The following is a 25,755-nucleotide window of genomic DNA, read 5'->3' as shown; positions in this document are numbered from 1 at the left end:
AAACTTTAGACTTACGACATGTCACCAACTTTACCATTTGTCTTGGCTTTCTTCAGCCGTCTGCTTGGCGATGGAAGTGCGAAGGCACGCCGGCACCACATGTCGGACCGGCATCTCGCACTCCCGACTTCCATCGAATCAGCGTAGCCGCCGTGCGTCGCGCCTCGCACCCGCGTAAACAAACCTGATCGTTTACCCCAGAGTTATGCGCCTCGTATGTCCTCCATGCCAGCCGAACCCCAAACGGGATTCTCTCCGGGTAAACAAGCTCTCCAGAGCGTGAATCTGCGGAACCAATGACCCCGCTATGTTGCCTCTCTGGCCCTCGCATCGTTGCCAAGCCATGCAAGTCCGACCTCCATGATGACGGTACTGCGGGGGAGCGCGCCTTGGGTGCATATCCGCCTATCCTAGCCATGCAAACGGTAAGTCTGAACCGAGATCACGATGCGTGCTTTGTTGTTGCAGTGCATCGGACTAGTACACACGGCTGCACGCGCTCGAGTATAAGAAGGCAAAGGTTCCCTCGGACGATCAGCATCCAACACGGTCCTGGCTTTCTCAATACCTTCAGGCACCATGATCACCAAAGGCCTTTTCGCTCTTGGGGCGGCGGTATCTGCATTTGCAAGTTCGCTGGTTCAACGCCAAAGCTCATCACTTGAAGCTTGCCCTGGGTACACTGCTAGCAACCTTCAGGATAATGGCTCCAAGGTTACCGCGGACCTTACGCTTGCGGGCACCGCTTGCAATGTCTACGGCGACGACTTGACTGACCTCAAGCTTGAAGTCGAGTACCAGACGGGTGCGTTCTCCAACCATTACAATCATTATTGGTGCTAACCAATCTTACAGCCGAACGCCTCCACGTGAAGATCTTCGATGCTGAAGAGCAAGTCTTCCAGATCCAAGAATCTGTCTGGCCTCGTCCTCCCGATGACGAGGGTGTCAGTCCCGAGGACTCTGCCCTGTCATTCACATGGACCGACAGCCCGTTCTCGTTCGCCATCAAGCGCAAGGAGACCAATGAGACTCTCTTCGACACCTCCGCTGCATCGCTCGTCTTTGAGTCACAGTACCTTCGCCTGAGGACTGCTCTGCCTCCTTCACCCAACCTATACGGTCTTGGTGAATCGACTGACCATTTCCATCTGAACACCACCAACTACACCCGCACTCTCTGGAACCGTGATGCCTACGGTACCCCAGAAGGTTCCAACCTCTACGGAGCTCACCCCATCTACTTTGATCACCGCGGCGAGAACGGCACTCACGGTGTCTTCTTGGCCAGCTCCCAGGGTATGGACATCAAGATCGACGACTCCGAGGGCCAGTTCCTTGAGTACAACACTCTAGGCGGTGTTCTTGACTTCTACTTCCTCGCTGGTCCTGGACCGAAGGAAGTCGCAGTCCAGTACTCTGCGCTGTCTGGTCTTCCCGCTATGATGCCGTACTGGGGTTTCGGTTCTCACCAATGCAAGTACGGTTACCGTGATGTCTGGCAAGTTGCTGAGGTAGTTGCCAACTACTCCGCTGCCGACATTCCCCTCGAGGTGAGTTCTATATCCCGACATATTATCTATAAATCCTCGCTAACACGCCCAGACCATGTGGACCGACATCGACTACATGGAGCTCCGTCGCCTGTTCACTCTGGACCCAGAACGTTACCCTCTTGAACTCGTCCGCGAGGTGGTTGACTACCTCCATGCTCATCAGCAGCACTACATCATGATGGTCAACTCCGCCGTCTGGAGTGGCGACTACGATGGCTACAACGACGGTGCTGAGCTCGATGTCTTCCAGAAGCGCGAGAACGGCTCTTTCTTTGAAGGCGCTGTCTGGCCCGGCCCAACTGTCTTCCCCGACTGGTTCCACCCCAACACCCAGCAGTACTGGGACCAGAAGTTTGCCGAGTTCTTCGACCCTGCGACCGGTGTTGACATTGATGGTCTATGGAACGACATGAACGAGCCTGCCAACTTCTGCCCGTACCCTTGCGAGGACCCTGTGGCCTACTCTGAAGAGTCCAAGAACCCGCCTGAGCCACCGCCAGTCCGCACCTCTGCCGACGGCCGTCAGATTCCTGGCTTCCCAGCAGGATTCCAGCCTCAGTCCAACTCCACGCTGAAGACTCGCTCAAGCTCGCCTCTCAGCAAGCGCTCCAACTCCAAGCGTCAAGCCTCCAACAACACCGAAGACCTTGCCGCGCACCCCGGTCTTCCTGGTCGTGACTTGATCAACCCGGAGTACCAGATCGCTAACGCTGCTGGTTCAATCAGCAACAAGACCCTCGACACCGACATCCAGAACTATGACGGAACGTACCATTATGATACCCACAACTTCTGGGGCTCGATGATGTCGATTGCTTCGCACAAGAGTATGCTCATGCGCCGTCCTGAACGTCGTCCTTTAATCATCACCCGCTCTACGGTAAGTCTTCACATGTCATCATATCACACCGCAGCTAACGAAAGACTAGTTCGTCGGTCTAGGTACCTACCTCGGAAAGTGGCTCGGTGACAACGTCTCCGAATGGACGCAATACCGCTTCTCCATTGCCGGCATCCTGAACTTCAACTCCATCTTCCAGATCCCCATGGTCGGACCTGACATCTGCGGTTTCGCCGGCAACACGACCGAGACACTGTGCGCACGCTGGGCAACCCTCGGTGCCTTCTACCCCTTCATGAGGAATCACGCTGGCGACACATCAATCGACCAAGAGTACTACCGCTGGCCCTTGACCACCGCCGCAGCCAAGAACGCCATCGCCGTCCGCTACCGTCTACTCGACTACTTCTACACAGCCTTCCACCGCCAGACCACGACCGGAGAACCCAGTTTAAACCCCCTGTGGTTCCACTACCCCACCGACCCCAACACCTTCGCCCTCGAATACCAATTCTTCTACGGCGACGCCATCCTCGTGTCGCCCGTGCTGGAGGAAAACTCCACCAGTGTATCCATCTACCTCCCCAACGAAGTCTTCTACGACTACTGGACCGGCGAGCGCATCCAAGGAAACGGAAGCATGATCGACCTCACCGACATCGGGTTTGACTCCATCCCCCTCCACGTCCGCGGCGGCTCCATTATCCCTCTGCGCGCTGAATCCGCAAACACGACGACCGAGCTGCGGAAGCAGGACTTTGTCTTGTGGATCGCGCCGAATGCTACGAACCAGGCTAGCGGATCTTTGTACCTCGACGACGGCGATAGCATCGAGCAGCCGTCTACGTCCATGATTACGTTCTCCTACGACAACGGCAAGTTCAGCATGGACGGTGACTTTGGATACGCGACGGATTGTGTTGTTAAGAACATTACTATTCTTGGTACCGGAAGAAGTGTTCAGGGCCCTGTTGCGCTCAATGGAAGCTTCGAGTATGACTTTGGTGCTGGGGCGGGTATGCCGGAGTATCAGGGTAAGGCGCAGAAGCGGGGTCTGGGTGTTGGTGCGGCGTGGGGTGCTGGAATGGGGTTGGCGAGCGTGTTGTTGAACTTGTAGATGGTAGGGAGCCGGGAGACGATGTGAAGTGACCTGCGCTTCCTTCGTCGGAGTAAATGTACGTTTGAGGGATACATGGAGTGACCAGCGCTCCAATCATCTTACCAAATATACGTTTGAGGAATACACTGCGCGACCAGCACTCCAACCCTCCCCCCAAACACTCCCTGTGAAGAAGACATCCCCCCAACACCCTCCCCTCCACCCACCCCCCCCTCACAACGTCCTCCCCAACGGACTCCTCCCCACCCTCCTCCCCTCCCTATTCACCCTCATCCCCTCCACAGTCATAACCTTCCGCTGCACAGGCACCAACCTCCTCCCTTCCAACTCTTCCAACTCCCCCTTCGGCCCAAGCACACTCAACAGCCTAATCCTTTGCCCCATGCCAAACGTCCTCTTCCCCTCCTCATCCATGTCTTTCTTCTTCTTCTCCAACACGCGCTTCAGCGCGAGTCGTTTTCTGCCGAGCCGCTTTGAGCTTGCGAGGAGTTGTTTCTTGGTGGGGGGCTTTTTGGTGAGGGTGCCGGTTTCGCCGCCGAGGGTAAGTGGTGTTGCGGGTGTGACTTGTGTTGGTGCTTGTGTTGGTGAAGACAGGCCGGCGACCCGGCTTCGCGTTTGCATGGCTGGTGGGCCGTTGAGCCGGCGCTCGAGCTGGCGGCGCGCGCGGCAGAGGTGCCAGGTTAGGCGGCGACAGAGGCGGGAGTGGGGGCTCATTCTGGTGAGCGGGAGTGAGGCGAGGAAGTAGTCCAGCTACTTTTGGGTGGTGGAGAGGTGGGTTTTGGGGGTGCGAGGAGGATGTCAAGGTTTTTGGGGAGCAAGATATAAGAGAGTGGAAGGTGTTGTAGGTGTCTGGGGTTGGTTTTGAAGAGCGGACGGCGAGGTTTTGATACCCTGAGGAGGGACAGGAGGTACAATAGAGCTGTCAGAATAGAGGTGTACAATAGCTTTGCAGACTATGATAGGGTTGAGTGGAAGCATCTCTTTCCTATTGTATTGTATTGAAGCAAGGTGAAAGTGAAGGTGGGATTGATTCGGTCACTTCGACTACCTACGTTTCCGCATACATGCTCTCATCTATCCAAGGTCTAGGCGGACATGTCTTCACCCACTGCCGATGCAGCTTTCTCGTCATCTCGACCTTATTCCAGAAGTTGTCCCAGTATGCTTTGTTGACTGCTGGGTCGTGGCTGCGGAAATATCGCTCGTGACCCTGATGCCTCATCTCTTGCAACCTGCGAATACAAAAACGCAAGTTGGCGACATCCGCAACTACTTCTTTGCTGACGTTCACCCATGCCTCGTCTAGTTGTTCTACTGACTCTGACTCTCGTCGCTGAGACAGCAGATGGTCGTCCAGTGAAACGACTTCAAATGCGCACCCAGCCCATGGGCCACTTGAGAAGTTGAAGGCTTGTCCTGGGGAGGGACACTCTGGGTTGCTGCACGTGAGAACCAGAAATATGTTTGCCAAAGTAAGCGCTTGGTCACTCTCCGGTAGTGGTCGCGATTTATCCTTCGGAACTCTCCTCACCTGTTCCGACAGCTCGCGGTAGAGTCGCTGCATCCTGGGAAGTACTGGCTCGTGGAACTTGGGTAGTGAGTCCCAATCTGGTGCTGGACAGGCTGGCTCTTGCAACTGATCCGAGCGTACGTATTGTCTAGTCGTGATGTTGCGAAGCACCCACTCTCTGTCTGTGGCTCGTGGAAAGACCCGACCAAGATCTCGCTCGATTTTGTCCCGATCCCCCCGTCTTAATGTCAGCTCATATTTTGCCATCTTCAATCCTCGTCCGGGTTGGTATCCACGCATGGGGCGCATGAGAGAGCACCAATCATATAGTGGTCGGCACCTGAAATGGTCCCATCTCCGATCTTTGACCTTCTGTTGCGACCTCATTTCCTGACGTCCATTGATTAAGACGGGTGTGTCTTCCACACCATAGTTCCGCATTTGATCGGCGGTGAGCTTTGAATCTTCATGGTGGAACCCGACTTTCTTGCCTACCCAGTTTGTTTTCTGATAGGTCCAGTGTATACGGGCTAAGGCGAGTGGCCACAAGCGAGCAGACGAGAGGGATAATGCGACGAAGTCTTCCCGATTGAACTCTTCCACTGAGGGGCGGCTGTGCCAGCGTTCGTAGCCGAGTGCTTCCCAGTCAACTTCTTCGCGAAGGAGGATGTAATCGAAGATCATGTCAATTATCTCGTTTGGCAGGCGCTCGAAGAGGTCTCCACTGGGCGGATAGTAGTGCTGGGGCCGTGGGTTCACAAACATGTTGTAAAACCAGTACTCATCTTTCCGCTCAAATAACTTCGGGGTGTCGTCTTTGTATTTGCAAAGTGTATGGTATTGATCGAGCTCCGGACAAATAAGTAAGTAGTAATAAGGAAACCCGAGGACTGGGGGAGGCCCATCTTGCTTGCCCTCAATTATAGCGCCCATGTCTTCTGGTTATATTCACGTTGCTGTTGTTAGAAACGGACGACCATGGGTCTGTAAGAAATGTTGAGAGATCGCGACCGCCCCTTGTTAATCAATGTTGATGCTACGCCGCAGCACAGACCTAGCCCAAAACGGAAGGAACAACCCACGTACCCGGCAAATAGACACCTGAGCAACATCAACCAAGACATGCCACGATACATCCAAGTTAGATTGTTCATACAAGACGTAACCCGGACGCAATCGCAGCAACTATTTATTTAACACCTCTCGATCCGCGTCGCCATTGATCCATCTCCTCCGGCGTGCCCGATCCCGGCTTTGGCTTGCGAAACGCGCGCGTCGCACCTGCTCTCAGTACTCAGCCGCCGCTCTACATCACCACCTACTTCCTCCTCCCATGTTTCGCAATCAAGCTTCTCGACTCACCACACAGCCAGATATGCGGCCCAGCCTCGCCATCCTTAAGCCCATGTTCATTGATGATATGCTCAATCTGCTTTGCGCGACCGCGGTTGGCGCTCAGGGTAGTGAGGCTCTCGGCCCAGCCGTAGAGAAAGATGGACTTATTGAGGTGGCCGAGTTCGGCGGCGACGGCGGTGGCGGTGCTGGGGAGGTTGTCGGTGATGGTGTCGACGTTGGGGGTTTTGACGGTTATGGGGAGGGCAAAGTTGGGGGGTGGGGGGTAGTCGGAGAGTGCGGCCTGGGGGGTGTTAGCTGGGTATCGTGTGGTGGTGGGGTGATGGGAGAGGACGTACCCATTCTTCAACAAGCTTCTCTTGTGACCACGACTCGCAGTCTCCTTGTCGAAGTAGCAGGTCCGCTCTTGTCTTCTCCGTATCAGTCGCCAGAGTCTGCACTATCAGGTTCATCTGCTCGGCTGCTTCGCGCGTGCATACCATGGGATGTGCGCCAATGGCAGGGTATAGATGGGTCGGTAGCAGGTGCTCTTGAGCCTCCTCTTCGATCTGGGCGCGCACTTCGCCTGGATACCAGTCCAGTATGGGGCATGGTTTGTGAGAAATGTCGGATATGAGGGCCAGTAGAATAGTGCAGTCGATGTTTAGAGTATCGCTCAAAGCCCGGGATCGATCGATAAGAAGGCGCGGTAGAACAGCGTCTATGGAGTGCGCGGGTGGAATGTCGTCTCCGCATTGTACTATCGCACCCGTAGCGCGTATCTTGTTGATAATCATATCGATAGCTGGTGTTTTCCCAGCCGAGATTCGCGTTAGGACGAACCGCACCTTGGGCGGTCGACCGCGAATAGGATTTGCACGCGCAGCTCTTGCAAGACCTCGCGCGTTTCGCACCACGTCGATTTGGTCTTCGTCGTCATCGTCGTCTTCCGGCGGAGGCGGCATATCTTCGTCATCTTCAGAGTCCGAGTCGTTGACCCAACCCAACTTCGCAAGATCGAAGAGAATACGCTTTTCCGAGACGGTTGATACCCGTATCCACTCTGCACCCTCTTCTGCAACGATATCGACGAGCGCGGAAGTCTTGTTCTTGCCTTGGCTTCCTTTTGCTAGGCTGACTCCTTTTGCAGTACTCTTCCCTGCGGGAGCTTTGTGACGGTCCCAGAAGAAGTATTTGCGGAAGCTTTGGATTCCCATTGAGCGCTTTGCTGCGCCCCATAGTGCCTCGTAGTAGAGAAGATTTGAGGACACAATGTAGTGTCGGGCCTTCTCCTCATCCATTGACGACCCTGCGATCTTCTGTAGGAAGGCTAGCTCGTTGCGCATGTCATTCCGAAGATTCCGATATCTAGTACAGTTAGTCATGGTCTGAGGCTGCCAATCTAATCACGAAGCAGCTCACCCCTTCTCAGAAGAACCTCCCCTGGAGGTATACGCTATGTTGTATACTGTGAATGTGAAAGCAAACCCACCGCCAACACCTCCAGGGTCATATGAGGTTTAATCTGGGAAGTCGGGAGCCTTCGTTTAGATGATTATATCATTGCAATCGTATAGACGTACTCAACTGGATTGTAAACCTTCCCGACCTTTTGCTTCTCAAGAACTGCCGCAATGTACGTCTCGACCTCGTCGTTCAGATGGTTGCCACGCGCCACTAGCTCTTGAATTGTAGATTCGAGCTCAGCCCTTGGAGTGGGCATTTTGCCGTCAGCCGGCTCTTCCCCAAGACCAATGTGGCTGAAGTCTTGCGTGATGGAGTCTGCCATGATCACCTCGGGCGGGGAAAAACCTGGATCAGCCTGCAGACTACGATATGATGAGAATGAGTGAATCGAAAGATCTGGCGACAATGTAGGCTCCAGAGTCCGGTATGTTTGATAGTGCACGCTGGCTAGTTGGAGTATGGCGTGAAGAATGCGAAGGTTCTTTGATTCCACTGCACTCGCTTAGAATCGAGCGAATACGTCCTCGTCTTATCCAACACCCGGCGTCCGAAGATTTTTCCTGATGAGCAGTAGTCCGGGGTGGTGAAGAGTTGATAGAATAGATTTCGATTTCTGAAGACGAAGTACGCGAGCCCTGACTCAAGCACTAGTCAAGCCGTGGAAGGTTCTCGGGTAGTGGCGCAAGCAGCAAACTGCTGTTGCCTGATAGGTCGGTTCTGGTGTCAGCCCTTTTCTGCATCCTAGGTTCCTGTCGCGTGGTACCTGGCCAGAGTCGCGATTCTAGTCTGGCCCGACGATTCCCCGGCCGACCCCGCCAAAAGTTGCCCGCATACCGAACGCACGCACCGACCACCATCCTCATCTCTCTCTCACCTTCTCCCCCAGACACCACCAACCCACCATGCCTTACTTCGCGACAAGCCAGGAGTGGTACGAGCAGTCGTCGCTCCTGCTCAAAGCGCGACCGACATCCGTATGCCAAGCTCCACTCCCCACGCACGCACGCACGCACGCGACCCGCCTTCTAATCTCGCTACTAGACACGCATCACGTCCAAATACTCGGTCCTCAAACCCACGGCGTCCAAAATAAAGAAGCGCCAGAAGTACGAGGAGAAGCGAGCTTCGAAGCCCACAGACACAGCGCGCGCATCATCACCGCCGCCGCAATCGCAGAATCCAGAAGAAGTCACCGTGTTCTTCACGCTCAAGACGTATGACCCGGAGTCGGGGACGTGTCTGCAGTATGAGACGAACAAGGGCGCTGAGGTGGGGAGGTTGATAGGGAACTTGGGCAGGCTGGGGAGGCACATGGCAGCGCTGCCGGAGACAACGGACGATCTGAGCATGCCGGCTGGCGGCGAGGCCACATCCACACCACAGGTTGACGAAGGCGGAGATGTGAAGATGGGCGGCGTCCCAGCGGCTGGTACGGGGACTGGAGGCAAGAAGAAGAAGAAGGGCAAGAAATGAGGAATGGGACATCACGAGCATACCATACTGCACGCGCCGAGCAGGGCACCCAAGGCGGACGAAGACATCGCGACGCACATACACGATACCACGAGGCTCAGAGGGATATCGGTTGCGATTGAATGATTGATAAGAGGTTGGGGCATATACGGCGCACAGCCTGCGGAATGAAGATACCCAATTCCACATACAGCATGCCCGTCTGTGAACTTCTCACACCTGCCGTTCACTTCCACAACCAGCATGCCCATCCATGACCTTCCCACACCCGCCGTCCATACTAAAACTTCCTAACAGCCGCACCAGCAGCCGCAGCGTACGAGACACCCTTCATACGCTCCATGCGCTCCAGAAGCTTTTGCTTACGCTTCTCAGCCTTGTGCTCTTCTTTCTGCTTCTCCATCCGCTCCTTGCGCTCCGCCTCCTGCTTTTGCTTCTCAGCCGCCGTCTTGCCGACGATTTCCCACTCGGCCTTGTCCTGCTCGTGCAGCGCTTCGTCTTTATCTACGAGGTCCCAGTTGTCCTCGCTGTTGTTGGCGCTCGACTCGGAGGCGTGGAGACCGGCGTTGTTTGTGCGGTCGAGGAAGTCCTTGAGGTCTGACGTCGGGTCTTGCACGGCGGCGGTGTGGATGTTTGAGGACATGGCGGTAGATTGGTGAGTGGATTGCTTTGATGAGAGGTACTGTAGCTTGAGTGAGTGAATAGAGTCGAGGGAAAGTCTGAAAGTTGATTGTGGTGAGCGTTCGATGATAGTGCTCTGCTTGAGTTTTGGAAATCGTTATAGTGCTATACTGACAGGTCATAGAAGGTATATGTACTGGCCCGGCCGGTCGCAGTGCCTTCACTTCTCAACTCTCATTCACAGCTCAGAAGCTGCAGTGAATGTCGAATCTATCACTGCGCAACCACCTGCGCGTCACGTTCCACTATTGAAAGGCGGCGAAATACGTTCTCGCAGCCAAACCATGGTTCTCGCACGGTGGGCGCGCGCGCACACGGGATCTTGATGACGGGAAGAATGGAGCTTCCTGGAATTGACCGAGTCACTGGTTTCATGGATCCGATACGTTATGTCAAAACTGGCTGCGAGACTGTAGGGCGGGTGCATCCATGCTGCCAGATCGATGCTGCTCATATCGACGGTGATGTTGCTCGTCAAGATTCCGAAGGGCGCAGCTAATCGAAACTCGGCTATAAAGTGGTGATTACAACGTAAGCTATACTGAAATGTTCGCAGCCTTAACCGCCGTTAACTCCCGCTACCCAATTACCCCACTTCCCATGCCGAATGGTAAAGCCAGCGCGTAGTACATGCCACGGCGGCATGTTGGCGGGTGTTTGGAACTTTTTAGGCGTCTGAGTAAGCCAGCTCGCATGCCATATGTCCACCGAGTCGTCCCTACGCTCGCCGATGATTTTCTCCGGGTCGCACGCCGTACCCAGGGCGAAGTCGCAGTGTATGAATGGGTGGTCGCCATTGGTAACTTGCTCTAGCAATTCTGGGAAGGTCTCGTATATGTATCCGCGGCGGAGTCTACGCTGCATCCAGGTTGGCGTTGGAAGCAGTTGCCGTGCATAACTCAGATCCAAGGCCGTCTGCCATGCGGCATCTCGCTGGATGATTTGGAAAACCTGCGTCGTCTCTTCGGGCGCGGAGTCGCATTGGAAGGTTAGCTTCAAAGAGCCCTCGGGCATACCTAGTGAGGGTAAAATGGATGCTTCCGCCATCCACTTTGCAACCGCCCTTGAGACGTAGCTGGAGTCAAGACGATCGTCTTCCAAGGGTCGCCCCGTACTAGAGGCTATCATATACCGCAATGTACTGCTTACGGGGAACACGTTTGCCCAGAGACTGACGCGCCTATGAACGCGCAGGTTTGGTTGCGCACGACAAAACGGTATAAAACCCCTTCCATGGCATTCTGGGAATGAGATAGACTCTCGGTCCTCGATGAGTTCAATCTGTCGCACGTTCTCACGCGTCTCGGCGCGGAGAGACCGAAGGAAACGTATTGCGCATGCTGCTGCTGATAAGGAGTGTTTCACACTCCCGACACCATTATGAGTCCCGGTTATGTCGACTAGTTGCTGGAGCTCGCGGTCGTATGTAGCTACAAGGTCGCGCTTATGCTTGTCCCGGGCACAATGACCAAACTTCCCCTCTTGACCACGTGGAAGTCTGCCCTCATTGGGCGTTAACCAGGGTTCGGGATTCACTTTTCGGAGACTTCGACGTTGGCGTTCCGAACGCTTCCCGCCCAGTTTGGGGTGGTGCTTGCGGTCATACAAGAGATTCAGAGTGAAGTGGACAAAGTCGCGATATGTCGAGGGTGGCTCTCCCAAGGTATTCGCGCGTCCACCTAGTGTGCCTAATTTCGGTAGGATCGATGAGAACTGTGGATACTTGAGGGATACCTCTTTTTCGATTGCTTCAGTCATTAGACGCGGAGCTTGGATATTGAGCAGGTCGAATTTGAGGGCGTGTAATTTGATGAGCGCTCCGTGGAATATATACGCATGCGTTTGCGTAGCGTTCGAGCAGGTTGTGCAGAACACGACCTTGTTAATTCGAAGAGCAAGGCCTCGAAGCTCGAATGCGGCCGCACGACAAGTGTACGTCAATGACAAATCGACAGGAAGTTTATTGGTTTCGAAACTGTACGTAAGGCCGTCTTCGTTGAATAGGTAATGGTGGTAGATGATATCTCGAAGTTCCCTAGGGAGACGAAAGAGTCGGGATTGAAGCTGCGTGCTTGCTGAGGGGATCGAAGGCGGCATGGTGGAGATTCACAAAACAATCTGTCGACGAGAGGCAGCAGATACTCACTACTCAGTCTTGGTGACATAAATGATGGGACGTTGTTGACGTGATGAAGATGTACATATGGCGGGCGAGCGTGACTCATCAGTAACAGAGCCTGTCAAAGCCGCATCCAAAGACGTGAGTCAGGGACTCCAAAAGGTCGTATTCGATCCTTCGTGACTGGTGTTAATTGCAGCCTGTAATTTACCTCGGTATACCGCGGTGAGAGGTGGCTCATGAGTGGGAACAGCAGAGACGAAACTGAGTTTGCGCCCTCCAACCGAAGAATAGAGTGCGCTGTTGACGCAGACGGAGGCGTGCATCCATCTGGTCTCTTCGATCGTTCGCCTTGAATCCAGCAACGTTTTGTCAGTGAAAAGATGTCATAACTGATCCATGGGTTGGTCGAGGTATGTCTTCGTCGAACTTCTGGTCGGCGCGTTGAATGTGGCTGCCTAACATGAATTAGAGCATCGGCGCTGACGTCATCCACGCGTCTCAGCGAACCGCATCGCGTCTGTTTCCATCAACCGCAACCGCGCACCAGACGTGTACTTTCCCGCCAACACCTGCGTTCGACATTGCCCGCCTTCTACAAACCTGCGCCTACTTCTGCTGCCTAGACGAGGGAACCATACAAGCTACACATGACGACTCACAATGGCGCATCGTGGCCACATCGAGGCCTTGAAAATCGTCGCAGCCGGGTGCAAATGGGAAGCCACGGTTGCATGCCGTCGCACTGTGTGGTTGGCCATCGCAGCCTGATCCACTGGGCGCGCCTTCAGTCTGATGTGCAACCCGGACTCGCTGAATCTGATATCGAACCCATCGATGATAGCCCAGCCACATTGCCGGCAATGCTACGCTGCTACGCGAGCTGAGAGACCTTATCTACGAGCATCATGTCCAAGTCGATGGTGGCTACAAATGAGGTGGAAATGGCATACCGCTGTTGCAAGGTCGCCAAGACAGCAGCCTGCCGAGGGTACCATGGTACAGGTAGAGGAGCAAGGAATTTCTTGCAGGCGCAAGGGTTTCGTCTTTCCTCAACTCTATCCCCAGTCAGCGTCTGTTTCGCACATCTACGCTGCTGTATGGGTTGTACTTCAGCGGCCTCGCCTGTATCCCTCAAACCTATTGCGACCATCTCACATAACAAAGTACACCTTTTACAACCAGCCCGGACCAAGACTCAAGCCCTCGCCTGGATTGAAGACGTATCCTCATCGCCCGCAAAAAGAATGTGAGTGCTCAAACGCGACACGGCGGGGCCAGCAGCTAATCGCCAAAATAGTCGACAACGCAGAGGCTGCATACTCGGAACACGAACCCGCCCAACGCCTACATCGACATGTCGGCTCTTCTCCAACTGCCGCGCGAGCTACGCGACCACATTTACGACTACTACTTCAGCTGTGATGGCGGTTATACACACGTTTTCGAAACAAATAAGCTCCGGCGACCCGACGATCAACCTATCGAGTTCTCTCTCGTGTTGAGCTGCCGGCAGATCGCCACCGAAACACATGGGCTCGCGCTGCAGCTGAATACGCTTCAATTCGCGACAGTCCACTCTGACGCCACTCAAGAACAAGCTGGTCTGCACCACGCAGTCAACGTCACCTTAGGCTACAGAAAAGAGTCGCTCACCCACTACGCCGCTTCTGGGCTTCTCAGCCAAGAGCAGGCAGAGGCTACGGAGAGAGCGTATCCGCAATTCGCGCCCGTGGTAAACTATTGGCGGTCGCATGGTCGAATAGGGATCGGACTGAACCCCTTCCTGGAGTGTGGTGAGGCGCCGTCCATCTGGCGCGATTTCGTAAGCTTCACCCTGGATCTGGTCTCCCAGCATTCCGGGTTCGTCGATAAGGCTAGGACAGGATCTCGATACTCATACAAGGACAATGAGGCCTTCCTGCTGAATGAAGCCCGCCCGGAGCCTTGGCGCATCCTAGACGATGCAAAGATTTCGAAGCTGCAAAAGATTACGAGAGCGCGCTTCGACTTTCCTTTCGTTTGGCCGGGCACAAAGTACACTTACTCAGCAGCCTCCGCCGCCCTTCGATTTCTGCATTCTATATCGAAAGAGGCACGCGACAATATACGAAAGGTGTCGCTGCTAGAAGACCGCGAATCTGTCTCGTTCCCTGAGAGCCATGGCAGAGGGTTCATCCTCCTTTGTCAAAAGCATCCGCAACTCGTGATTGAGAGGTCAATCAATCTCTGGGGAAATGTGCTCCCCGTATCTTCCGATACGCTTACTGGGTACTTGGAAGGCTACCAAAGCTTGATTGATCAAGGACTCATGGACTACGACCGCTGCCCTGCTAGGCTCATCACCAGGGCAGTGGGTACATGGATTAAGGAGGCTATGTGCTTGCCCGAACTCGGCATGCCGCACGGCTCTTTCACTCTCGTCCTTGATGGCAGCCCTGTGCCAGAACACTCCTCTCGCATGTTCCGCGTTGTTCAACGCGATGTTGCATGGCAGAGCGCCCTCGACAAATGCTACGCACGAGGAATCCTACCGCAACCTTCCTGGCTCGATCAGCGACTACACATTACGGGCTTCATGTTTGAGGGACTACCAGAAGCAGTCGAAGCTCTCTCCATGGATAGTCCGCTCATCCGAACCAACTTCCAGCTCTCTCCACCTTGCGATGTTGAGCAAATGCTGCAAGAGCGTGTAGGGTGGTCTGCGCAAGACTGGGAAGAGGGTTGGGCAACTCATGAGCCGCGCGAGTTCCAGACTGAGGCGCCGCTACCTCCGTGGCACCTACTCCGTTGGCGGCATGTTATCAGATAAGCCGAATGTTGTGACTCGCGAAAATGAAAGGCGATAGCTCGGTACCAGAGCCCGTCTTGAGGAGGTCACCGAACTTGTAATGTAGAATCAATTTGGACAACACGTATTCTTTGTCTATCATCGGAACTCAAGTGATGTTATTGCAATACGCCCGCATGTGATGCTAGCATTTGCAACATACACGAGACGTCGTTGGTGCTGTCGCAGAATTGGGTGAAATGTACAGAAGGCGGGGCCAGCCGAGGCTTGCCTCCCTAGGTACGAACGGTAACGCGTGCCAGTAACTCCACCCGATCACCGGCTAACAAGCTTACCCACTACGTCCTTCAGCGACCTTTTTGTGGTTCATGGGTCCCTTTCAGGCATCGACGTTATCTCCAACACCACCCGAGCATTACGCATGTATGACTGAGTGCTGACACAATCGTTCCGACTGTCGGACGAATATAGTTGATACACGTGAGCAAGGCAAAGGATGTGCTCAAGATGAATCGGTTCTTGTCCTCGGTGGACGCGATCGCACTCGAAGGGCTAGCGGAGAGACGGTCGATACATAGCTGTAGTAGCAGCATTGAGCTTAACTAAGGCAGGCGGGACGGAGGTTAGTGTATATTCCGAAAGAATAGGGCGACAGTCAATCGTAAAAAGTCGCATCGGAGGTACGCGTACTGTGTGCTGATAGCATGATGGCGCGTTAGCCACCGAAGGCAACGGCACCACGCATGGTGGCAGCCTTGGACTACCGTTACCGGACGGTTAACATGTATACTCTCAGGTAAGGTGAATGCGAGGATCCCCTCAGGGCTGTAGCGCAAGGTAGAAATGAAGGTATATGTAGCCTGACGCCTCGATAAGGTTGGAGAGCGCGTGGCGCGACATTTGCGGCCGCGGTGGATGACGTCTTCCCGCCTACTAGGCTGAGTGGGTAAGGCGTGTTGCGGCGCCAGCCGCCCGCACGTGCGGACGCGGAGCTTGGAGCTCCAGCGACCTCGTGGGCTTCAAACGATGCAATTGACGGAACGACCCCTCATGCAATATGGCATATACAGATCTACAAACGTAGCATACACTGCGAACAATGCATCATCGTCGTGACGCGTATAGCCAGCTGGATAACGACCACAAACTCCGCTCGCAGCCTCCCCGGACGGTCTCGTTTCTTACGCGTCGCACCCGGCATCCAAGAAAACAACAAGCTTCACTGCTTATTCACTGCGTCACATGGGCTGAGTATAGCCCTTACTGTGTAAATTACTGCGTTACTACTACCGCGTTGTGGACTCTGCTTCGGCATCGACTCCAGTCTCTCATCAAGAACAACAAGCTTCTTTAAACATTGCAGCCCCCACGAATGAACTGACAAGTACATAGCGACATGGCATACACTTCGACACAACACCACAAGCCAAGCCGCCGCCGGGCGCCCAGTAATCGTTCTCGCATCCTTCATCCGTCATCCGTCATCGTCACCTTGATCGATCTCCTACCCACCTGTGTCGCGATGACAGACCGCGCGCCCGCCTCAGACGTATAATTGCCCTAGCTCAGTCATTGGGCGTATACCGCTCGCGGTATCGATCCAAGTCACGGTAGCGGTGGTCGACCGGACACAAGTCAGGGTCTGGGACATCTGTGTGCATAACAAGATGGTGGTCGTGGCATTGCGATGGTGGGAGGTATGTATTGCTTGAAAGCTGTCTTCATTGTTTCTCCAAAGGACATACACTTCACGCTGTTGCTTGTCTGGCCATATGTGGTTTCACACCCAACACAGACCATGGCAGCCACAATATGAAACACTACGTCAAAAGGGCCGTACGCCGCGAAAGCGATGACGAACACTGTCAAGCACGGGAAAGGACCTGACTTCGAGAGGCGCGACTTATGCGTCAATGATACACAGGCAGCGGCACTAGCGGACGCGGACGTCGTACGCATGCAGTTGCTCGTTATTCTTACATGACATCACAGCGAGGCATAGTTCAGATGAGAGGGGTTGTTCATTGATACAAAGGTAGACTAAGCCATCGATTTATTCGTATCGTCCCAGCACGGGCTAATCAGCGTACAGATCATCGTTACTCGCGTCCGCGACATCGTTCGCTTGTCCTTCAGCCGGCCCCTCTCCAAAATCATACATGTTCTCATCAGGATCGAAGAATTCGTCGTCGTCATCGTCATCGTCCTCGTCTGCGTCATGGTTGTTTGCGTTGGCGAGCGGTGAAGGTTGGCGCACGGGACCCGGGAATGCTGCACCCCTCTTCTGAGCGATGATGCTGAGTTTCGCTTGTCGAGGAGACTTGGGACGGGCTGGTGCTGGTTTCTTGACGGCATTCAGTGATGAGGGACAGCTGAAGTCAAACGCACCGGGCTGCGAAGAGTTGGTAGGTGTGTCCTTCGCGCCGGTGAAGATAATTGGTGGGCCAGGCGTGCTTTCAGCAGCTTGCGTCGCGGCAGTCGACTCGTTGGGTGTGGTCTCAGCCACTTGCTGCTCGGCGTTCGATTCGTCGGGTGAGTCGTCTTCCGCAGGCCTTGCGGCGGCGCGCGTGCGGCTTCTCAGTACACGTAGTCGTTGAGGAGCAGGCCCTGGATCGGAACCGGTCGCTGTCCGTTCGGCTGTATAAGTGTCGTCGTCCATATCGTCACCAGATACTTCCGCTGGTTGTCGCCGTGTTGAGGTTTGCGGTGGGCGTGTGCGTTTCACTGCCTTCTGCTTCGCTGCCGAAGGCTTCTTCGCTGAGCCTTTGGCAGTCGGGGGCTCGTTTGGCGGTTGTGTAGCAGGAACTTCGATTCTCCATGCCAGTGGCTCGGACTCGGAGTCAGGTGGATCGAGTGTTACACGAATGGTCGAAGGCCCAGAGCCTGAGACTGCGTCTGCGGATATGTCTACCGCTTGCTCCGCATCAATGTCAATAGGGGAGGTTTGGGACGACCCGGGTCCCCGTGACGACTCTGCACCAGCATCTGACCGTGATGATGCGCCCGCGTTGAGGAATGCGCGTTTGGTGGATGGCGGGAACTTCTGAGCGGCAATGTCCCTTGCAATGGCTGCGTTACTACCATCGCCTTGGCCCGAAAGCTTCGTAGAAGTTGGGCGGCTGTCTTCCACTTTCTTCGCAGTGAGGTCGTCGATCGGCGGTAGTTGGGGATTCTCCGGTAGGTCAAGAGACTTTGCCCAATATGGGAGATTGTTCTCGATTTTCTCACATGCTTTGCGGTACTCAACGACATCCGGATCCGGGCATGTGGTCGACTCTGTTGTATGCATCCTGGGAGACGGTTGTCCGCTTCGTTTACAGTTGAGACAGTCCTGCTCAAGCTGATTCGTTCCCACCTTGCATCTGTCCCGATGTCGCTTGCCGCAATATAGGCAGGGGAATATCTCCTCGCCATGAGTACCGCCATGAGGACGTTCGGGACACTTTTTGCTCTTGTGGAAGTGGTCAGGTCGACCACACCGTCTGCAGAAGAGAGGGATGCATTTCTTTTCGATAGGCCTAAGGGTATCAGTCTAGGTGGGGAGATGTCGATAGAGTTTCACTGACCTGGCTTTGGCAAGAGTCCCCCCAAAGAAGAAAGCGTAACGGCACGCTTTGTCGGCCTCTGCTACCGAATCGAACCCAAACATAAGCTTGTTAGCCTTGTATTCAGCTTCAGCAATCTTGAGCTGGCTTTGGTGCCTCCACTCAGGCACCTGAGCCTCGATCCACGACGAATTCACATTGTTCAGCTTCAGATCGTGGATAACCTGCACCCAGAAACGCTCATTTCGTTGTGCACCGGGAGCTTCAAGCTCGAGGATCCTTGGAATATGAACAGCATGATGTGGCTCGGCCAGCTTCGCACGCGCCGCTTCGGAGTCGATGAAAAGCTCGAGTTCCCCCCAAAAGTCGTCTTCGGCTCTGTCCTTAGGTTCATGCAGTTTATAACCACGGATACGATTGTACGGAGAGCCGGCTGTACGAAACTTCCTGAGGAAATTTGTCGTCCCGAGCTCTGTGAGATAGTTCCACTCGCTCTCGAGGTAGATTGCGTACTTGAAGCTTGGCGGAACGGTCTTCTTTGGAGGCTGTCGTAGTAGATGTTTGGATGGAGCCGCAGGTGCTTTCGACGCAGATGATTTCGACGCTTGATGCATTGTTGTGACACGGAGGTTCATCCCGTCAACAACTTTCTGGAGAGGTTTTGTCTTGCTATCAACAACATTCTCTATGATAGGTCCGAAAGACTGCAGAAGCACATCTGTGACCTCAGCCTTCATGGTAGCGAACTCATCCTTGAGCATCTGTCTGATCGTGGACACCAACTCATCTTTCTCCGATGGCGGAGGCGCGTCGTCGTGCTGAAAAGGGAAGTCGAAGGACAGAGAGTCAGCGTCCATCTGGCTCAAACCTGAAGCCTCAAATGGTTGTGTTGTGCCTTTGCCGGGTGACTGTCTTGAGGAATGACTGTAAAGATGATGCTTTTGAGATGATGTAGCTTAAAGGCAGGGCATGTATGCTGATGGTGTGGTGATACTTTCTCGACGCCTAATGTGTGAAAAGACAACCTAGGAGAAGGTTGAATGATGTCACGCGTGATTGGTCGGTCTAGGGCATTCACTCGAAGCCACCCCCGAGAGTGGGGATGGGCTACCGCCTTTGCCGTTGCATGAAACGATTTTTTGAGATGAACACGTCTCTCAGGGTCTTGATTCATTGTAAGGGCGATACTACTCAACATTCATGCATGAAAACTTTGCCATTAAGGCATCGCCGCCCTTCAACATGACCACAATGGCATATGCTTCGATGGGAAGCGCGAGAGCCCAAGCAGCGGAGTCGACTGAATGCATGTGTTATTGCGCCGACTTTTTTTCCGTCACAATGCGCGGTTGGCGTTTGATCGCAGTCACTCCGACTCCATCTCCGTCGCCGTTGCGCCGCCGAACGAGGATTCTGTCGACGGGTATGTTGACGTCTGATCCATATCTCCACAGGAAACGGTACAACGGCTCATCATAATCAGTCCGTGGACCAATCGAAAACAGTATACCAAGTGCTAAGGTCGCGAAATCTGGGTACCTGCATAAGCTGGATGGCGGGGCGCTTGCTCTAGAGCAGCGCAAGCGCACGGGAAGGACACTTATGTGATTGACCGGACAAAACCGGCATCTAAACACGGACATCTTAGTCGCTCTTTACTCACAAAACTGGAGAATCGGCAACTGTCAAGTCACTCTTGCCGAGCGTGTCGGGTGCAACTTGTTACTGTCTGATGGAAGCAATTCGATTGAAATCCCTTGCTCACACATAGGCGTCACCTGCATCTTCGAACGGCTTCCCAAGCGCAGTCGCGCAGACCATGCGAATTCGGAAACCTTGTCAGAACAAAGAATAATACGGTGAACACTGCTACAGCTTGTTGAGCTTGTGAAGACATTACCTAAGTACGACGTGCCTTGATATACAGTCATAAGCTTTGGCCACCGGCCGTGTGCACGCAGGCGACGCTGCCAATCTTTTCTCGCCAGGGAAGAAACATTGCCAGCCGACATTGACACCTTCCCAGACCAGGGCAGGCTATCTGTTATGGATCCGGGGCATGAGTAAGGATCGCAGCTCTGATTTGCTGGGTAATGACCCGAGGTGTATCGCGGACATCCACGCGAGAGTGTCGCACATCCTTTGCCGCCGTTCAGAATGCACCTGGTGTCAGAACACCGTTGACGGACACGTGTGCGGGGTGAAATCTAGCCCTCGGTGTCAATTCTGGTGTGGCACACTCAGGCCGTATCCAGCCCGGCACCTGATCTGTTCATCGACGTGTGCGACACTGAGACCGTCTCCACGAGCTCGCGGAGCAGCGTGTGATGGATAGGCCGTAGTCCTTCCCTATCAAGATACTCCTCTCATTCGCACGCATGCTTGAGCATGGCCGCTGCGAAGAAGAAGAAGAGGAAGGAGGATCTCAAGGCAAGGCGGGTTAGTGCACCTCTCCCCACGACGGAAGATATGCATGCTGACTTACGGTTACAGAAGGAGAGGCGAAAGCTGGTGAAAGTAGGACAGACCAATTGACCTTCCTTCCTGCTCTGACACTTAATAGATCACATGGCCACAGGAACCTCGTGAAAAGCCAAAGCTTCCTACCATTGTCGAGCTCGAGCGTGACAGCAAACTGGGGATCAGCGGATTCGAAGATGACCGGTGTCTCGTATGGACAGTCAACGGGAAGAAGTCGCCCAAACGCATGAACTCATTGGAGACGTGCGTAGCGTCACAACGAAGACCTCCCGATATTATCGCAATCCAAGATCCTCCGCCCAAGTTCGCTTTCAAGAGCTTTGGCTCATATGGACACTGGTATCGCGCAGCCGATGTGGGAGATGAGCGGCAAGAGCTCACTCGAGACGATGACCCGAGCACGTATCCCTATCGTATTCCCCATGACCGCAACGAGCGTCCGAAGAAAGCCGTCAAAGATCTGTGTAAGGTTGCTTTCCTTGTACACAACTCTTTGAAAGGCTGTCGCATCACCGAAGCGAAAGGCAAGAACCGTGGCCTTCATGCTACCCTGCACGTTACCCTTCGAAGCGGACATACGATCGCGTTTCACAACGTCTACAACCATTACAACAGCATCGATGTGGCTGAGCTCGGGAAATCCATGATGAGTACGGACAAGGCCCACGTCATGGTGGGAGACCTCAATCTCCACCACCCAGATTGGGCTGGTGACGAATTGGAGTGGCACAAGGTCGAGAAGCAGGCTAAGCTTCTCGTTGAGCGCTTCCAGGATGCCAGCATGGAGTGTCTCAACGACGGTGGGATCACCTACTCAAGGTCTGCTGACGTTGACCGATACGCGAGTGTTCTCGATCTTGTGTATGTCAAGGACGTACTCAAGGATCAAGCCGTATACAAGATCCTCGAGAACATCCCTGGATATCTATCGGACCATCGTATCTCTTCGGTTTCCATCGACGTCAACATGGAGCGCAGGACCGGCATTCGATACCACTGGGATGCGACACCGAAAGACGAATTCGAAGAACGCGTTACCGAGCTGCTCCAAGATATCGAAATTGCTGGACTGGACGACGCAGATGCGGTGAACAGTGCTCTGAAGACCATCATCACCCAGGTTCTGGAGCCGGCTATCAAGGAGCTCGTCCCGGTAACCCAGCTTTATCAACCAGAGCCTAAGTATCGCCCCAAAGTTAGCCCAGATGCTACTAAGCGGACTACCGATTGGCGCGAGTCCATGGAGAAGAAGGCTGCTGGTCCTCGTGGTATCTTCAACTTCGCAAAACAAGTGCACAACTGGAGCGTTCCAAGACGTTTGGCGTATACACCAGACTTCAAGGTTGGGACGGAGACATTCCATCACAATCACGAAAAAGCGGACAAGTACGTGGAGTGCACCTGGCCAAGCAGTCGATTGAAAGGGCCTCCCCTGAAACCGACGTTCGAGCAAGATAGTGATCGACCGGAGTTCGTACGTATCCGATGCATTCCACAATCATCGACATCAAATCATCGACTAACACTTGCATAGGCATCGCCACCGCCCAAGCCGCATTTCCCTTTGCCTTTTCTTGACCCGAATAGGAAGACGAAAGATCCTCCTGAAGATTCCGTCACGTTGGAAGAAGTCGAGAAAGCACTGGCGGAGGTCCCAATCCGCAAGGCTCGGGGAGTCGACGGCCTCGCATACGAAGCACTGAAGATGTGCCGCAAACCCCTGGCGCCGTTTCTCCAATACATCTTCAATGCCTGCTTTAGACTACGCATCCACCCCGACCACTTCAAAGATTCTATCACGATCCTCATCAAGAAACCAGGCAAAGCGGCTGATGAACCAAACTCCTATCGTCCAATCGCATTGCTCAATACGTTGGGCAAGATCTTCGAGCGATTCATCGCTGACCGATTGAAAGAGCTTGTCATCAAGCACGACCTGCTTCCCTTTGCCCAGTTCGGTGCACCAGGAAGAAGTACGACTGGAGCTCTCGAGTGCCTCAACAACACCGTCTACCGGGGCTGGTCGCTGAAGAGGCGGGTTAGTCTTCTTGGTCTAGACATCTCCGGGGCATACGATCACATCGATCGTACCCAACTTCTGGAGAGGTTAATCGCGATGGGCATTCCTGATTGGATCGTTCAGATCGTGTGGTCGTTCTTGTCGGATCGTCGCACCTTCGTTCACATGCCCGGCTATGACGGTGGAGAGTACTGGATCGATGTCGGCATTCCCCAGGGCAGCCCACTTTCGCCTCTCCTGTTCCTCTTCTACGCGGCTCCACTATTGACAGACTTCTTTGCTGGTTACTCTAAGAAGGCGGTCACACTTCTCTCTTATGTGGATGATACATACATCGTGGTCTCGAGCAAGACGGTTCACGATAACTGTATTGTCATGGCAGACATTCACCAGAAGATGGCGGACTGGGCTAAGCAGAGCAACCTCCATTTTGCTCCAGCGAAATACCACGTCATGCACTTCGTGAAACCTGGAACATCTGGTTCTACCGAGCTACCGCCCATTCCCGAGTTCGCCGACTTGCCACCAAAACTCAAGGCCAAGATACTTTGCGAGACACTCGTTATCCTTGGGGTAACATACGACTGCAAGATGAGTTGGATCCCGCACATTCGAGAGGTTAGTAGATATTGTTCCTTTACCGTACGTACTCTCGCTAATCTCTTATAGGTACAGCGAAAGGTTCGCGTGGATCTTGCCAACTTCGACCGTTTCGTTGCCGGTACCTGGGGCGCCAATTACATCCAACGCCGCGATCTTTACAAGGGAAAGCTTCTAGCCAAGATTGGCTACGCCGCTGCCGCCTGGTTTCTTCATGACCCGACCAAGACCGAGTTAGAAGGTGGTATACGATGGGGCTTGACCAAGGTCGCGACACATATGCTGGAGCAGCTGCAGCGCGAGATTCTCAAATCTCTCACACGGGCACGGGCGTTCACGCCCAGCATTGCAATGGAGAACGAGTTCCACGTTCTACCGATCCTGCTGAAGCTGCATCAGCTTGCAATGAACCACCGATGTCGCCAATACGGCTCCGCAGACTACAAGCTGTTGGATGAGGCTTTGGAGATCAAAGATCCTTACAGGGGCTGCACCCAAGACCGCAAGGAAATGGCAATGCATCCCTACGCGCATCTTCGCGCACTCGCTGGCCTCCACGTGCGGACGATACGTGAAGAGGAGCAACACAGCCTGTCGGAACCGGCCTTTGCGGAATCATGGGCCGACCCCAAGAAGCGTGGAGAGTGGATCAAGAAGTTCAACTTCCGTGTGGTCTTCCACCATGCGAACATCGCCTACAAGCTGTACCTGAACTTACGGATGTTGAGCAGACAGCCTATGCATCCAACCCACAAGGCTGATTTCGGCGACCACATTCTTCAATACTACGTCGGATTGAAACCTGCGCAGACTACCATGGGGATTGGACTGCGAACTGGGAACCTTCCGTTGAAGTCGAACTGGCAGTGGTGTCAGATGAACGGCATCACTGACAACCGCTGCCCGCTGTGTGAGAAGGCGGTCCACACTGCCGAGCATCTCTTGTGTCATTGCACCGCACTGGAGACCGAACGAGGTTTTCTGAGATCGGCTGTCGGCCGGCTTGATTGGCACAGCCTGGTGACGAAGGATCTTGAGATCACCACGGCGTGGGCGATTGCCTTCTTCGGCATTGACCAGTTCAAGTGGTGCTTGGACGACAAGGACTTCCAATTCCCTCGAGGGCGCCGCGTCCACATTAGCTTCCGCAATTGAGATCATGCGGCCGATATATTCGTAGCACAAGTAGTTTACGCAACCAACTCGTTCTTTTCCCAACATACTCGCAATGTAGTTAGTTACGCAACATAGCCAATCCATCCTTTCACCCGCTAGGGTCACCGTGCCCGTTTCGGAGTTACTAATTTCAGTGTCATACATTTCGCTCTCGTTACTAACAACAGCTACTAATGGTGAGTCACTCTGGTGGAGCTCTCACTGCAAAGTGCGCAGTGGCTGACCAGCTACCCAGACAACAGTGACGCGATCCGATCCCGACAAGGTGCGTTCTGCTCACAAGCTCGACACCACTTCCATTCTCCCCTATAAGCGTTACTCGCTTGAGCACATCCATTGGCGCTCGCATCAGCTCTATTCCTCCGCTCCCTGCTTCCTTCGTACCGTCATATGGTTCTTGAACGACCATCATGCATCCAGCACACTGACTGTGCCAGACGCCCATACACACAACCAACGAAACCCATATCCGTAAGCGAGCACAGCAGATCTTGCGCAAGGCCGAATCTCTGACACTTTTGCAGCCCGACCGTCTACTTCGCGCCGCCATGATAATACGACAATATCCCCGCCATCCACGCCGCGCTTTCGTGAGTGGCTCTCCGCCCGACCGCTCGCATCCAGACGTGCTGACAGTATCAGCGCTTCCCACAAGCTTGCCACGAAGCCCGCATCAATCGCCCCTTGCGCCATCGCTCTTATCTGCCGGACTTGTTCTTCAATATGTGCAATATCGGACCGAATGCAAGAGCCGGAGTCGAGGTATAGGTCGAGGATTTTGGCATGGTGGAGTAAGCAGAGACCTGCTCGTTGCTTGTGGCGGTGATAATGACATGACGGCAGGGAGCGTCTTTTGGGGCGTAAAGAAGACAACAGGCGACGCATCGTGTAAGTCACGTCGTGCGCTAGCTTGGAGGGTTGAGTGCTGACAGGATGTGCAGCGCGATCGTGAAGGACGACGTTGCCGACAACATGAAGGTCGAATCGGGGAGCCCAATAACCTTCAGCAGCCCAGTTGGAGAATGTGGACGATGGGCTATTGA

The 25,755-nt window shown here is 54.1% G+C and overlaps 9 protein-coding genes across 9 annotated transcripts; 5 read left to right on the top strand and 4 right to left on the bottom strand.

Moving 5' to 3' along the window:
- Positions 1-579: 579 nt before the first annotated feature.
- Positions 580-3,514, top strand: J4E83_007237 (uncharacterized protein; the record flags this gene model as incomplete). Its single annotated transcript, XM_049334142.1, has 4 exons — positions 580-805; positions 856-1,553; positions 1,606-2,436; positions 2,486-3,514. 4 exons carry the CDS (start codon positions 580-582, stop codon positions 3,512-3,514), a joined length of 2,784 nt encoding a protein of 927 aa, XP_049186953.1.
- Positions 3,515-4,565: 1,051 nt separating this feature from the next.
- J4E83_007236 (uncharacterized protein) lies at positions 4,566-5,792 on the bottom strand (the record flags this gene model as incomplete). The annotated part of the gene is given in 2 exon segments (XM_049334141.1): positions 4,566-5,768; positions 5,787-5,792. The coding sequence occupies 2 exon segments, from the start codon at positions 5,790-5,792 to the stop codon at positions 4,566-4,568; spliced, it is 1,209 nt and encodes a 402-aa protein (XP_049186952.1).
- Positions 5,793-6,345: 553 nt separating this feature from the next.
- Positions 6,346-8,148, bottom strand: J4E83_007235 (uncharacterized protein; the record flags this gene model as incomplete). The annotated part of the gene is made up of 3 exons (XM_049334140.1): positions 6,346-6,663; positions 6,719-7,727; positions 7,943-8,148. The coding sequence occupies 3 exons, from the start codon at positions 8,146-8,148 to the stop codon at positions 6,346-6,348; spliced, it is 1,533 nt and encodes a 510-aa protein (XP_049186951.1).
- Positions 8,149-8,728: 580 nt separating this feature from the next.
- J4E83_007234 (uncharacterized protein) lies at positions 8,729-9,299 on the top strand (the record flags this gene model as incomplete). The annotated part of the gene is made up of 2 exons (XM_049334139.1): positions 8,729-8,800; positions 8,868-9,299. 2 exons carry the CDS (start codon positions 8,729-8,731, stop codon positions 9,297-9,299), a joined length of 504 nt encoding a protein of 167 aa, XP_049186950.1.
- Positions 9,300-9,579: 280 nt separating this feature from the next.
- J4E83_007233 (uncharacterized protein) lies at positions 9,580-10,102 on the bottom strand (the record flags this gene model as incomplete). Its single annotated transcript, XM_049334138.1, has 2 exons — positions 9,580-9,896; positions 10,096-10,102. 2 exons carry the CDS (start codon positions 10,100-10,102, stop codon positions 9,580-9,582), a joined length of 324 nt encoding a protein of 107 aa, XP_049186949.1.
- Positions 10,103-13,456: 3,354 nt separating this feature from the next.
- Positions 13,457-14,911, top strand: J4E83_007232 (uncharacterized protein; the record flags this gene model as incomplete). Its single annotated transcript, XM_049334137.1, has 1 exon — positions 13,457-14,911. The coding sequence occupies one exon, from the start codon at positions 13,457-13,459 to the stop codon at positions 14,909-14,911; it is 1,455 nt and encodes a 484-aa protein (XP_049186948.1).
- A 2,056-nt stretch (positions 14,912-16,967) lies between these two features.
- J4E83_007231 (uncharacterized protein) lies at positions 16,968-19,292 on the bottom strand (the record flags this gene model as incomplete). Its single annotated transcript, XM_049334136.1, has 2 exons — positions 16,968-18,408; positions 18,457-19,292. 2 exons carry the CDS (start codon positions 19,290-19,292, stop codon positions 16,968-16,970), a joined length of 2,277 nt encoding a protein of 758 aa, XP_049186947.1.
- A 1,800-nt stretch (positions 19,293-21,092) lies between these two features.
- On the top strand, positions 21,093-22,450 carry J4E83_007230 (uncharacterized protein; the record flags this gene model as incomplete). Its single annotated transcript, XM_049334135.1, is given in 2 exon segments — positions 21,093-21,099; positions 21,117-22,450. 2 exon segments carry the CDS (start codon positions 21,093-21,095, stop codon positions 22,448-22,450), a joined length of 1,341 nt encoding a protein of 446 aa, XP_049186946.1.
- Positions 22,451-23,389: 939 nt separating this feature from the next.
- J4E83_007229 (uncharacterized protein) lies at positions 23,390-24,691 on the top strand (the record flags this gene model as incomplete). Its single annotated transcript, XM_049334134.1, has 2 exons — positions 23,390-23,398; positions 23,606-24,691. 2 exons carry the CDS (start codon positions 23,390-23,392, stop codon positions 24,689-24,691), a joined length of 1,095 nt encoding a protein of 364 aa, XP_049186945.1.
- Positions 24,692-25,755: the final 1,064 nt, after the last annotated feature.

This window comes from Alternaria metachromatica, assembly GCF_023757995.1.
Source record: "Alternaria metachromatica strain BMP 0045 chromosome Unknown scaffold_17, whole genome shotgun sequence".
Taxonomy (NCBI): domain Eukaryota; kingdom Fungi; phylum Ascomycota; class Dothideomycetes; order Pleosporales; family Pleosporaceae; genus Alternaria; species Alternaria metachromatica.
The sequence above is the reverse complement of the archived record's forward strand: the minus strand, read 5'-3'. Positions and strand labels throughout refer to the sequence as shown.